The sequence below is a fragment of the Patagioenas fasciata genome, chromosome 3 (genome assembly GCF_037038585.1).
Source record: "Patagioenas fasciata isolate bPatFas1 chromosome 3, bPatFas1.hap1, whole genome shotgun sequence".
NCBI classification, from domain to species: Eukaryota; Metazoa; Chordata; class Aves; order Columbiformes; family Columbidae; genus Patagioenas; species Patagioenas fasciata.
The window spans coordinates 52,806,325-52,821,772 of record NC_092522.1 but is presented as its reverse complement, the minus strand read 5'-3'; the positions used below and the strand labels follow the sequence as shown (position 1 = coordinate 52,821,772).

General features: G+C 38.5%; 1 protein-coding gene across 3 annotated transcripts in view; it reads right to left on the bottom strand.

The window, feature by feature from the left end:
• PDE10A (phosphodiesterase 10A) overlaps positions 1-15,448 on the bottom strand; it is a 385,360-nt gene that overhangs the window by 71,290 nt on the left and 298,622 nt on the right. For all 3 annotated transcript variants that reach the window (XM_071806361.1, XM_071806360.1, XM_065835230.2), the window contains 2 exons: positions 11,479-11,507; positions 254-374 (listed from right to left, as the gene is read on the bottom strand). In XM_071806361.1, the coding sequence (XP_071662462.1) occupies positions 254-374; positions 11,479-11,507 (150 nt within the window). The remainder of the gene's footprint in view (positions 1-253; positions 375-11,478; positions 11,508-15,448) is intronic.

Below are 15,448 nucleotides of genomic sequence, written 5' to 3'. Positions count from 1 at the left end.
AGTCTATTCTTTGGTTCATTTAACAGGGGACTCTAATTTTGCAATTGGATACACAGCTCTCTCCAAAGATGAAATCCATTTAAGTGCAGTCAGAGATTCACTAAGGGACAGAAGGTAGAATAAGTTCATACTGAGACAACATCCAAATATAACTGTGTTATCCCTCAATCCCTGTCTTTATTAAAACATGTAAGAAATGTGCAGTACACTGATGCTAAGTAATAGCTCAGAGACAACTGATTCTCTGTCTTACCTATTTTGATGATGCTGCTCAATTCGTACAGCAGTAGTTGGTTATCTCCTCCTGCATCCAGGCGCTGTTCTATGTAGCTGTTTAATTCATACACTACACCTTGCATATTTGTATCCTGGTACTGCAAAAGTAAAGATAAGAAGAACATCTTAGAATAATTCAGATGTATTTTGCAGGTTTTGAACATTCATTAAAAACAATATGTTGACATTTCAATAAAGAGTCACTCGTAACTGTCCTAATACAGCTGTATGAAGAACAGGGTCACTGCCAAGCAAGAAGCCCAGAACTCCACTCTATGCTCCATTAGACATTTGTTCAAAATGTACCAAGTAAACCACTGAGCAACTAGTAATCGCCTAAACTTGGCCAATGTGACAGGACAATGTCTCAAGCAGAAACTGAGATGCAACAATCATAAGGTAAATAACCTTCAACTCCTTCCTTTTAAGCTCCTATTCCACCATGAAAAGAGACAACTAGCTCTGTCATCATATTCCACCTCAAGTTCACGAGTCAAATGACAGAACTGCACCAAGCACCAGAGATTTGAGGTGGTAGCTCAAAGAGCTCAGCCTTTCAAATACAGCAGTGATTAACACCAACAGAGTGAAGGGCAGAAATCACAAGTTAAAATCATGCTAGCCACTGTGGCCTAATGGGCATTTGTTTCAACTGAAGATGGCAGACAATGCCAGAAAGAGATTACAAATCAGTTAGGATAATTAGATGGGAGCAATGGGGTGCTGGTTGTTGGTACGATGAAAGAGCATGACATGCCAAAACTTCATAGGAAAGGAGATGCGGCCTCCCTTCACGAGCCCAGCTGCCTTTGGTTATGCATCTCCCAAGCGCTGAAATCAAGTCCTGAAGGGCTGATAAAACTGGCTGTAAATGCATGTGGAGCATGACAGCACCATGAGCAATAATTCCACAGAAAGCAATACTTGGCAGTAAGCAAAGATTCATTACCCTGCCCAAAACGGGTAATGTGGTAACTGAAGAAAGTAATACGGTCAATTACTTATTGAACTCAGTGATGCAGTAAATTATGTTGCTTAAACTAAAAATGAAGCTGGTGATATTTAGATGAATTGATGTTGCTTGAAAGATTAAGACTCATTCTCCAGTTCATTCATACTTTAGAGACAAATGTAATATAGACCAGACTAATGTACACAGTACTATGGAAAATGCCACAGAAGTTCAGAGTATCACTGTCTACCCAACACTCCCATGCTTATGTGCACATATGTAACCACTTCATATCTTCCTAGATCTTCTCTGTCTGTAACTTTGGGTAAACCTGTACATGTTACTCTTCTTGATGGATTAAATACCTAATTTGCACAATATATTCCACAATATAACTTTTATTACCACTACTACTTCCATGCATTTCTTCAGAAAACACACTCTGCTGTGAATACAGCGGATATAGCCATATACATTTGGGACACATTTGTCATCTTCATCTCAAAAATAAACCCAAACCCATCAATAAAAAACCCAAGTGCTTGCTGGACAACACCAATTCCCAGCTCCTTTAAATTAAGGAGGTCTTAATCTCGACCTTAAAACGGCTCCTGAGAACATACAATCTTTGCCATAACTCCTTCTTAACACATAGTGGTGTATTATCTATTGCTCCACATGGACATATTAGAACATTTGAGACCTAGCATACCTAAAATGTTCTCAATGTATAACAAACTTAACACTTAATAATTCTTTCTATAAATTGATGTGATGATTATAAATTTTGACACAGATGTAAGGTCACACTGCATACATACAGTTACTGCTTGGGCAAGTCTTGAGTTTACAATCCAGCATGCCATTACCATTATTGGCAGCGTATGGCAGCTAGCAAGCTTCCATTGACTGTCCTCTGTTCTGTCCCACATTTACTATTGTATGATTCTTCAAATGGAAAAAAAAAAAAAAGCATAGTTTCATGAAAGTGAATTTTTTATACTTAAGATACAACTGTAGGTAGCCATATAACAGGAAAATGCTGAACAACAATCTGTATTACTCATATGTACTAACCCATATCTTCAAAAGCAGATGCAGCCACATATCCTAAAGCAGCAATAGCTCATCAAGCACACATACACAAAACCTTTATTATGTGGAAAAGTGCCTTCTCAGAACTTGTAAATGAATACATATCTCTTCACCCATGATGCAGCCAGGATTTAAATCAAATCTTCAAAGGCTGAAGCTAATACATTAAGAGAACACATCATCAATATGCACTCACTGGCATACAAGCCATGGCAAAATAATAACTTTCCTCATAATCAAGCAGGAGTTCCACCTGCATAGTAATTACGTAATAGGCTACATGTCCTTTCTCCTCACCTCTGCAACATATGCTTGCAAACATTTTGTAAGCAGGGCAAATCACTGCATGCATGGACGTTACTAAAAAGATGGTAGCTGCACAATACATACAGTAGTAACACAACAGATTTCTGTTACTGACAATCTGTGGATGCACAACTAGCCAGATGAATAGAATTTGTCCAGGTTCACAACTAACTAATTCTATGACAGTTCAAATGCCAGCAAAGAATGACTCCATCATGTTGCAAAATGGTTCTGTTGTTATTACTGTGGAATGAAAGAGGTTTATTTATTTGGTTCTAGGCATTTTAGATTGGAGAACCACAATTATGTTTGGTTGAAAAGCCACAATATTCTTTACGAAACCATGTATTTAAACACTGAACAAGTCATCAGCAAACCTTGGTACAAGCATTATCCAATGTGACTGCTAACACAGACCTGTGCATATTTGGTGTAAAACTCACTTTAGGAAAGTAATTCCTCAAAAATTGAACACACTCAGTGGAAAAAGAATATTTATCATAAGATACAGTGTAAATAATGTTTCTTAATTATATTTTGGTATCTTAGTTTGCAATTTAAACATTATTAATACTTAATTCATTCTTCCCATTGCTGATTTCATTCTATTTAAGATTCAGTGTCTTCAAGAATTTTGGCATATTTACTGTAAAATTCTGAATTTCAGTGACATTAAAATAATTCATGTAGACTAAAAACTGATTTAGCACTATCAAACCAGCACCATATTTCAGTAGCTGAATATATTATAATGCTATGAGAGAAAACTAACAATTAAGAAGGGAAATCCTGTTAAAAATATTCATATTCAGATTTATAAATATGAAAGGACATTTTTGCAGGATTTATATAAAATATTTCTATGGCAATTTGTCTTTAGAATATTGTGGTGTAATAGAGGACAGCAACCCATGACAAGTTATTTAAGACTAGTCCTGTGACTTAGATCTAAACAAAGAGTCTCAGAATCAGAAATATTTTACTCCATGAAAGGAGATACCGAAATGTCATCAAAATGACTTTTAACTATTAATTCTGAAGAATTAAGACACAAAAAAAATATTCAAGGACATCATTTAATATTCAAAGTAAATTTTATGTATGATAAACTAAAATTAAGATTTTATTTCCATGCTTTCATTCTTATAGGGTAGCTGTGCCAGGGGCATTTTATGCTCCTGCAGCAAAGAAAAAGCCCTGCTGCTGCAACAAAAAGCCTTCATTAATATAGCACAGGGTCAATAAGTGCCAACATAATCCAGAAGTTGATCTGTTTTTTCTGTAACTTCTTAAAATGTCTTCTGCATAGCAATGAGAAGAGTAAGTTTATATGTAATACTTACTGCTCCCTACTACAGAGCTCCTTCTCTACCGGTTCTGCAGAAAAAATGCACCTTATCCACCCTTTCAAGTATTATCAGACTGAAATGTAGAGAGGTCATGGGAAAGCACTGGATCATCATAACCAGTGCTTCAGGACAAGCCACTGGTGCTGTCACAGAATCACAGATTGTTAGGGATTGGAAGGGACCTCAAAAGATCATCTAGTCCAATCCTCCTGCCGGAACAGGAACACCTAGATGAGGTTACACAGGAATGTGTCCAGGTGGGTTCTGAATGTCTCCAGAGTAGGAGACTTCACAACCCCCCTGGGCAGCCTGTTCCAGTGTTCTGTCACCCTCATTGTGAAGAAGTTTCTTCTCATATTCAAGTGGAACTTCCTATGTTCCAGTTTGCACCCCTTGCCCCTTGTCTTATCATTCGTTGTCACCGAGAAGAGCCTGGCTCCATCCTCCTGATACTCAACTTCTACATATCTATAAACATAAATGAGGTCATCCCTCAGGTCTCCTCTTCTCCAAGCTATAGAGAGCCAGCTCCCTCAGCCTTTCTTCATAAGGGAGATGCTCCACTCCCTTAAATCATCTTCATTGCCCTGTGCTGGACTCTCTTCAGCAGTTCCCTGTCCTTGAACTGAGGAGCACAGAACTGGACACAATATTCCAGATGCAGTCTCACCAGGGCAGAGTAGAAGGGAAGAACAACTTCTCTTGACCTACTAACCACCCCCCTTCTAATACACTCCAGGATGCCATTGGCCTTCCTGGCCACAAGGGCACAGTGCTGGCTCATGGTCATCCTGCTGTCCACCAGGACCCCCAGGTCCCTTTCCCCTACACTGCTCTCTAATAGGTCATTCCCCAACTTAAACTGGTACCTGGAGTTGTTCCTGTGCAGATGCAAGACCCTACACTTGCCCTTGTTACACGTCATTACATTTTTCCCTGCCCACCTCTCCAGCCTGTCCAGGTCCCGCTGGATGGCAGCACAGCCTTCTGGCGTGTCAGCCACTCCTCCCAGCTTGGTGTCATCAGCAAACTTGCTGATAGTGCACTCTATTCCCTCATCCAAATCATTGATGAATATATTGAATAATACTGGTCCCAGTACTGACCCTTGAGGCACTCCACTAGATACAGGCCTCCAAACAGACTCCGTCCCATTGACCACAACTCTCTGGCTTCTTTCCTTCAGCCAGCTGACAGTCCACCCACTACCTGATCGTCCAGACCACACTTCCTCAGTTTAGCTGCAAGGATGCTGTGGGAGACTGCGTCAAATGCTTTACTGAAATCAAGATAGACCATATCCACTGCTTTACCATCATCTATCCACGTGGTTATGTCCTCATAAAAGGCTATGAGGTTGTTTAAGCATGACTTCCCCTTGGTGAAGCCATGTTGACTGCCCCTAATGACCCTCCTATCCTTGTTATACCTTGAGATGGCACCAAGGATAAGTTGTTCCATCATCTTTGCAGGGTTGGAGGTGAGGCTGACCGGTCTATAGTTACCTGGGTCCTCCTTCTTGCCCTTTTTGAAGACTGGAGTGACATTTGCTTTCCTCCAGACACCTCTCCCATTCCCCACAATTCAGCAAAGATGATGGAGAGTGGCCTAGCAGTGACTTCAGCCAGCTCCCTCAGCACCCACAGGTGCATCCCATTAGGACCACTTCCCCTATTGCATTTGCTATGTGAGAGGAGCTGGGAGGTGACAGGTACTGCCTGAGCCTCCCCACTGTGCAGGGTGGCATGACAGAGCATGCAGTGAGGACACCAGCAGTGCTGGGCAAGTTCCTGTTATATGTGTTGGGTCCAATGCCACCCTGTCCCTTTGCAAGGCACTCTAGAGTCTTCAGAGAGGCCACACAGTCAGCTGTTCTGTCCCTAGGCAGTTGAAACTGAGGTCAGAACTATAATCTGAGATGTGTAAGAGAGACGGGGGGTGGGCCACAAGAAGAAAAAAGACAAAGCCAGGTCATTTTGATGTGTATAAAAGTTAGGCTGTGCACATGCTTGCTACGTATGCTGATATGTATGTTTACACCTATTGTTGCCTTCTGTAGGTCTGGTACCTTTACTGGCTGTGATAATTTGCATTGCTTAGCTGCACTGACGCCTAGAGTTCACATCACTGGTCCTTCTCATTTTTGGGCACATATAACTAAGAGATAACTGTGCCTTAATAACAGTGAAAGTACATCTAATCAGCACATGTGAATAACAACAACAACAACAACAACAACAACAACAAAAACCCACAACACCCACCAACCAAGGAAAAAGAAAAAGCCTACAAGCCTACAGAAAAGGAATAAAATTGCTTGCTTGCTTCAAGGTGGAAATGCTGAGGTGAAGGATGTCAAGTCCTCAGACTGAAAAATCAAACTAGAGGGAATGCTGTAAGCAAGCTTACAGTGCAGAGTTGGCTTTCAGAGGAGCAGCGAGTTTAGAGAGGAAGCTCAGAAAAATCTCTCTGTTCCAAAAAATCAGAAGTAACCAGGGTTGACTAGAGTTACCAGTTTTGTTTAAACTTAGACACTGGAAAGCAAGAAGCTATAAAGAGCAGACTTAGCCAAGGTGATTAATTTTAATGCTTGTACATAGCCTCAGAGGAAACTTTTTCTACATGCATTTATCTGACGTCTGTTCTTCTTGTTTTGACTGGAGAGGACATGGGTTAGAACTTGCTCCGTAAATAAAGTTTAGCATTGTGGCACTGTACACAGCTATTTATGAATTGTTTGTTTACACATCAAATGCTGTTCATGACAAAAGAAGGGAAAATATGAGATGACATTTGGCAGGATGGGTCCTATTATGTCAAAAGATGCAAAGCAGTTCCAGTCTGCACAGAAAGAGTTCACTGATTTTGAAGTCCTGTGTTTCCCAGTCTGTTTACATAGCTGATTTCCAAGCTTTGGAGAGACCATGAACCCCTTCCCTAGGAGAAGGTACTTGCCATTCACTGGCATCCAGTCCTAAACTTTCCATCAGCTCCTTCCCTGTGATCAAATGGTAACACTGAAATAAATTGCTTCACTAGTAATAGGAAAAATATATTTTTTTAAAAAAAAGCAAAGACTTGGCTTACAAGAAAAGAATGTTATGATCAGAGAGAAGTAACTATTACAGTTGTTATTAACTGTAAGGCTCATAAAACTGCATATCTCAATTATATCACCTCTCCAGATTATATAATAAAACAGCATAATGAGCTTCATTTTAACTTGACAAGGCTTAATACTGCTCCTCTTCTTAAAACGCTTTTTATAAAAATCACATTCCCTCCTAATACTTGACATGCAAGCACTCTAAAGACATGATGTACAAAATTAAAAATAAACTTCCCCATTTTCCTACCACTGTTGCTTATCAGTACCATAGTATCAACAAGATTTTCTTTATAAAGAAATCAGCTTATACAACCATCTTCTGATGACAATGAGTGCAATGCCATTTGTATCACTACTAAAGGCCAAATCTATATGTTTGTTCTAGTTCTCCTAACTTGTATATTAATTTGTCACACTCTTCTGTTGTGGAACTGTGCAAAAACATTTAAAACTCATCTTTAATAAGGAAATATTACAAAGAATGAGGTTGCTTTGTCAACGCCTCATAATAAGAATCTAAACTTTTATTATCAGTTGCATGGTGAAGATACATGCAATTACTGCAACTACTTACTGAAAACACGCTTGCTAATTCTGTAACTGTCAGCGACACACTGTGCTGGGTACTGGCTGGTGCCCAGGCAGCTGCCAAAAGCTCCAAGTCCAAAAAGGGGAAAGGAGAGGATTAAAGGACTATTCCTGTTTCCAAGAATAAAGTACTGTAAATGAGCTAGTCACTTGCTAGGTAATAATTTTCTGGTGTTTATACGGTAAACTTCTGCAAAGTGAACTGCTGTTGGCATCACCAGAGTTTATAAAGCAAAGGTACATGCCAAAAGGCAGCTTCACTGGAAGTATTGTTCAAGTAAACATGGAATGGAACGTCATTAAGCAAAATGAACAACAGCTAATTTCACTGTGATCATATCAGGAACATTACGTTTTTTTGTTTAAACCTCACAATCTGAGGTACAAAAGAGCACACAGTGATCATGGGAAACTTAGCAGCACGTAGAACAAAATCCTGGCTATAGTTCATGTAGGAATGGGGTTATTTTTGCCAACTGAAAAGAATAACATGTCTCCAACGCACATTGTTTTCATGAATACTGTCAAAGAAATATATCTTTAGTCTAGATATACACGAATACATACGCTCTTAGTGCTCAAACATACTCCTCTATTTTAGTTTCTTTTGTGGATAAAACAGCAAAAACAAAGCATAAATTTCAGCTTAGTTTTCTTCATCAAAGTAGTTCACTAATTGGTTTTCCTCCTGAAGTCCTTCTACCCAGAAAACCACTTCTGTAGGATGGATGGGATCAGCCAACACACATCTGCACAATAAGTAAGCAGAAGAAACTCAGCATTTCCAAGGATGTTCCCAATACTATACCACGTGAAAGGAGATTTGGTCCCTAGTTACATATATTTCATAAATACTGGAATCTAGCATGCAGAAAAAAAGTTCACAGGTTCACTGTTTGGTCACAGATACTCATGAGATATTTTGTAACCAGAGTTGTTCTTCTGCCAAAAGCAGACTACAGGAATGGGGAATTATTTTCCCCGCCCACCTGTCAGCCATGGTCAGGCCAATCTGGGACATCTTTACATATAACTTCTAACACCAAAATACCGAAGAAATTGCCATTAGGCAAATAGATTTTAAAAAACGCATTTTGAAAAGCTTCTGCTCTACAAATCTAAAAAATTAATATATGTGGAAGGTTTCTCCTACTGTCTCCTTACTTCAAAAACATGCAATGTAACGCTGACGGCCAAGATTGATACTTTATTTTCATTTTTCTACTAAGCTGTTAAAAATATCAAAAGAATAAAAATGCAGTTCCTATACAATAGTATTTTTCAGAACTTGCTCTGTTTTTGAAGGCTGTAACTGCAATACAAACTCTTGAAAACATCAAAATTTCCTCCCAATAATTCAAGAAGTAGAAGATTTTTTTCCAATAATCTGGACACCATTCATCTCACTGCATTGTGCTGACAGAAAGAAAAAAAGGCACATGAACAACAAGTTCAGTATTTAGAGCCTCTAGAACAACCCTATAGTCTTGTATGTTTATAAAGAAAAAAAAGTGAGGATTTTTTTGAGGCGATAGGGGTTAAATAAATTTAACAAAAAAAATCTGCCCCCAATTTAAATCTCTTGCCCCGTGTAAGCACAACAGAAAATGAGACTACTGAAGCAACTGATGTCACAGCATGTGACTGTTTTAATGTTTTTACTCTGCCCAACTTTGAAAGATGGAAAAAGAAATCCAGTGATAAATATACTTTTTTTCAGCATATTTCTGCCTTGGTTTCTATCTAATATAATATTTTAAACCAGTTGGTGATTTAATTCTGCAATAAATTTCCTTTCACTAGCCTTTATTTTTGCTTCCCTATGATGTAAGCTTCTTGTTGCAGACATTTTCAGAAATTAAAAATGTGACACTTAATGACTTTAAAACTCATAGTTCTTCAGTCACCATGAACATGTCTTTTTGTCTGAAAAACATTACTCACATTCAGAGCTTTCCTAATTTAAATTCTGATTTATGTTCAGATTTTAATTAAACTGGCATCTGTTTGAGTTGCTGCTGAAGAGGATGTATTATAATCGTCCACATTATTATATGCAGCATTACTCAAAAATACTATAAACTAACATGTTCATTCGTAGCACAGCGCATTACTGAGTGCCCTCAAGTATCGTACTTAAAAAAAAAAAAATAATAACAGTAGTATAACACAGAATATACACCCAGTGCACGATGATTGATAGCTATAAAAAAACAGGGAAGAAAATATTTACTTAGGGACTGACTCCAGGACATGAAGTGACAGCCCATCGATCTCCAGGAAAACTCTAAGTCACTGAGATGGCTGGGACCAGCATACCTGAGAGTCAGAGGTGACTGGCAGGGCATATTTGGGAGGTTTCAGGGTTCCAGAGCTTGTACTTTTTTTGGTTGTTGTTTTTTTGTTTTGTTTTGTTTTTTGCAACCTACATATGTTTTGTAATTCCATTTGACAGAGTTTTAGTAAAATGTAAATTTATTTACCAAATTAACAACTAAAAGTAGCTTTCTTCCACATAAATAATTACAGTTTCTGAGCCTTTTAGGAAAATCTTTTATTATTTTGAAAAAAAAACAATATATACAGATGCACTAACAACAATGATCTTTGGTTCCACCGAAAGATAGTCAACTGCCGTAACTCCTGAATAGTAAGAAGTAACCAAAAAAAAAAGGAGTTTTAAATCAATAAATTACTAAAACATTAATTTTTACCTAAATACTCTTGTATATCCATAGCACATCATGTATAGGGAGAACTTCTCCTTAAATACACTTGTTTTGCACATAATTTAATCTCTTTTTAACAGTCTCCTAAGAGTTGAACTTCAGTTCCCCCTTATGGCAGACACCAGCTCTCAGGGTCACCAAACCGAGGTTTCTACTACCAGCCTGTTTCCACTCCTTCCATACCCCAGTATTTTCCAAAGGACTTCTACTGAGAGCAAGACCACCCAGGCAGCTTTCAGCCAGCCTTACTATTAATGTGTCTCCTGAGAACACAAAATAGATTATGTAAGACATTAAAGAAGAGGAGCAAAACAGGACTATGATTTCACCTCAGAAAGCTGTTAAGTGGCTCCCTCATCTTATATGAAATAACATTTGGGTGCTTCAGGCTGACAGGACACAAATGAGGCCAACAGATTGTCCTGTACTGCTCTTTTGTCATTCCCAGCAAAGGCACTAGTTTCTAATAGAACCCCCTAACTAGTCCTCAACCATGGACTGACAGGACACAGTGTCAATTAGATGTAAGGCTAGAGCTGGGAATTTATTACTGAACATGTTAAGATTTTTTCATTATATTTCATACAGTACACTGCAAAATATTTCATATTAAAGAGTTTAGTTCATCTGTAACACGGTACATCTCAAAGGGAGCTATTAAATGAGGCATATTCTTTCCCTTGTTTCTTCTTATGCTTGCCATCTCTCAAGGCAGTAACACTGATTCAATAGTCTGCTGTCATGCCTAAGCTCAAAGTCCCATGATTTTTCTGGGTTCTGTGAAGTACCTTTTTAAAACTGGATCGCAAAAATAGCGTTGTGACAACTCTAAATTCGTTAATGCAAAAATACCCTTTAATTTATTTACAGCCAATCAAGTATTCTTAGTTCTTATTTCCCTTACCAACTGTTCTCTAGTCAGTCAGTACACCAATTTTTTTTTCTCTGGAGATCCACTTTGTCCACGGAATAGAGTCAAATCTTGATCAGAAACTGCACAAAAATCATCTCAAGTGAACAGTGGGCCTTCAGAGACTACACATCGTTTTAGAGGGGATGAAGAGTAGCACTTACCCTGCTGACTTCTTTGGGAGTCGATTCATCTAAGAGAAAACAAAACAAACAATTAGGCACTCAGGGAAGTTTATAGACTGCATGATAAATAAGTTACTGGACTTCAAACAATTTTTGCAGCATTGTACAAAAACTTCTAACATGGTTCAATAAAGTAAAAGAAATCTGAGACTGGTGTGCATTTACAAATTTTTCAAATTCTAAATCTAAAAAAGAATTAAAATTAAGGTGTCCAAGAATACTGTCCTGACTTGATAAAAATACAAAATCTCCTACATTTCCTAAGTCAATTCACAGGCCAGCTAAATCACTAAGTTCTATATCATTCTCCTACATTTATATTCTAATTCAGTAAAACAATTGTTAGTGTTGTACAGTCTGAGAAGTAAAGGCCCTTTTTGCTACCAGATATATGCCAACAACATCCTACATACACGAGCAAGTTAGTCAGTAGAGTCAGACTTTCTGAAGATCAAAGATGCTAGTCCTGCTGACTTCTTTGGATGTGGGAAAAGAAAGCCTTGTGACCACAAGACTATGACTGATGTGATCTGGCATAACACATTAAAAGCACATAAGATTATGACATTTTATATGTATATTTATATATAAATATATGTGTGTATGTGTGTGTGTATATATATATATATATATATGTATATCTCCACACACTATTGTGTTTTGGCTTTTCAAATGCAAGCAGACTCATGCAGTTCTTGTAATTAAAATATGTAAAAATAAACATGGGAATGATACCAGATCACTAGCTAAAACATTGAGTGGTATTTCTGAAAACAAAGGAAAAGCAGTTATACAGCAAGAACACATCTGCCACAGGAAAGGTTTTCAGCTTCCAGTTCAACCATACTAAAAGCAGCCTAAAGACATCCTTACAAATCTCCACTCGGTTAGCTGTTTTTGAAAACATGAAGAGAACTATTTGTAATCTTTTATTTGATACTAGGAATCAAATTTCTGTGCTTTGGAAATTGATTTTAAGTCACCAAATAGATTTAATCTCACAGAGAAAGATCATATGTTTCTATTTGTGGCCATCTCTACTGAGTGGATTTTCAGATACCTCTGTCAAATACAGACATAGTATCACCAGGCTGCTTAACAACAGATACACTACATTTTCTCCAAACTCATGGCTAGGTGAAGAAGGAATCTCAAGTTGCCACTTGAGAAGGGCACATTTATAAATATTTCAATGCTATCACCAGCAAAGGCTCTTCATATCTTACCATTTACGATGACCTTTCAAACAATAAACCTAAAAAAAAATTCTAGAAAACAGATCAAAGACCCAATTTCCAGTGAAAGAACTCTTAATAATCATACTGATTTCTCCTCAAAATTAAATGACACCAAGTAAAATAATTTATTTCACAATTATGAATGAATATTAGTCTTCTCTTACCCCCAATTAAAGAGTGGTTGGAGAGCAGTCAGGCAGAAAGGAACCTGGGGGTACTGATTGACAGGAAGCTCAACATGAGCCAACAGTGTGCCCAGGTGTCCAAGAAGGCCTATGGTATTCTGTCCTGTATCAAAAATAGCGTGGTCAGCAGGACAAGGGAAGTGATCCTTCCCCTGTGCTCTGCATTGGTGAGGCCACACCTGGAGTATTGTGTTCAGTTCTGGGCCCCTCAGTTCAGGAAAGATATTGAAGTGCTGGAGCAGGTCCAGAGAAGAGCAACAAGACTGGTGAAGGGACTTGAACACAAGACCTATGGGGAGAGGCTGAGGGAGCTGGGGTTGTTTAGTGTGGAGAAGAGGAGGCTTAGAGGTGATCTCATCACTCTCTATAACTACCTGAAGGGAAGTTATAGCCAGGTGGGGATTGGTCTCTTCTCCCAGGCAGTTAGCAATGGGACAAGGAGGCATGGGCTTAAACTCTGCCAGGGGAAATTTAGGCTGGATATTAGAAAGAAATTCTTTACAGAGAGAGTGGTCAGGCACTGGAATGGCCTGCCCAAAGAGGTGGTGGACTCACCGTCCCTGGAGGTTTTTAAACTGAGACTGGATATGGCACTTAGTGTCATGATCTAGTAAATTGACTGGAGTTGGACCAAGGGTTGGACTTGATGATCTCTGAGGTCTTTTCCAACCCAGTCGATTCTGTGCTTCTGTGATATGCCAGTAATTTACACATGCTGAACAAGGAGATATTTAAGGTAGTTCTGTTGTTTGCAATGCAATGTATAACACATACTCAGCAGTGTCCAGTCATCATAGTATCTTCTTTGACTCGACAAACCTACATACCAGTTCCAAGAACAGCCAAAGTCAGATTCAAAATCCATCTCCTGTACTACTTTATTTCTGACAGCAGGCAACAGAAAATGTGAACGGAAGAAAACTGAGTGATGACATAATGATGTCTTCTCTGGATTATACCCTCAGTTTTCAGTAACCACTACATCAAACATTTCTTGAATCAGTGGTGATATTTTTCTGTTTAGAAGACTAAGATGGGGTGTTCTTCCTCACACTTTTGCAGAGGTAAGAGGGGTGTTAGATTTTGGTGGTTTGCTTTTCAAACCTGAGCCACATTCCTTGAGCATTCACAACATTCTCAGAGTTCCATGGTCTAAATATGTATTATGAGAAAAACTACGTCTATTTTAATCTGAATCTGTACATCATGAATTTCATCTGATGCACTTTATTCACCATATCTATGGAGTCTGTGATTCTACAAATCTCTCAAACAAGCCATTCTCTGCTTCACAGCCCGTCAAAACCTTCCCTGGCTTGAGAAGTCTGGTCTGGTTTACCGCCAGTGCCAAGCAAGCTGCTGGACACTGCTGGTTGCTCTCGTTGCTCCTACACCCTCTGATTCCACAGCGTCCTCCCAGGGTGGGAAGTCCAGGACTACAGGCAACACTGTGGCTCACAAAAACACAACCAGGATTTACAGAACGACACAGGGGCAATTTAGGGCTCTGCTCTCTCTTTCAAAGGAGTAATATCTAACATTTTACCTGTTTCTTGATGCTTACTAAACATTGAGCGAACATTTTCAAACATTTATATTTTGCAATACCCGTATCTCTCTCCAGAGCTCTAACAACTAATTAAGATCCCACTACTGCAAATGTAAAATTAGAAACATCTTCCCCCAGCAGTCAGCATTTATCCATAGGAAGCAGAAAAAAGCAAAACACAAGAAGGGTGAATAAAAGTATCAAATACTCTGTTAATACATCCAGATGGACATTAAATCACTACACAATGAGCTAGAAAAATAATTGTCCATATTAACATATATAAGACGCCTTTTTTTCCCCCTAGAGAAAAGGAAGAAATGCAACCACATGAGCCTGAACTGAGTCAAATTGCTTTTCTGGAGATGCAGTATTTAAGGCCCGGGTACAGGCTGAGGGATAGGGATGCATGTGCACCTCAGTGCTGGCACCACCTTGCCGTGGTTTTATCTGTAGTGCAAAGCGCGATACTTTCCTTATGACGTAGTTTCTATGAGCTAAATACAGGGAAAATCACTAGAAGAGCACCTTTTCACACAAATTCCTTTAATATAGCCAAAATACAGCATTAGTCTATAAGAGCAGGCTGATGAAAAATACCCTCATTTGTATATTTCTATCTAATTTAAAAGCCATTAATTTTGTTTGTTTAAAAGGTACAAACACATGGATCTCTTGTTTGTAAATCAAGTTCCATGCCTGTAAAATACAATGCTTTAAAAGAAACAGATTAACCATTAAAATAAATTCAGAGACATTAAGTACATTAATAAATAGCAGTTTGCTATAGATATAAATCTCTTGGAAAAATTCGGTGCTTGAATATAAAGGTCCCCATTTATGAAGGCAAATTGCATGGGAAAACAGTCAGATAGGGGATATTAGTGTCTGCACTGAGGGAAATAAACACCCTGGGTGAAAGTGTTTGTGAAAGAGATCATACAGATGCTCCAGACACTAGAAACTTTTCAGTTGAG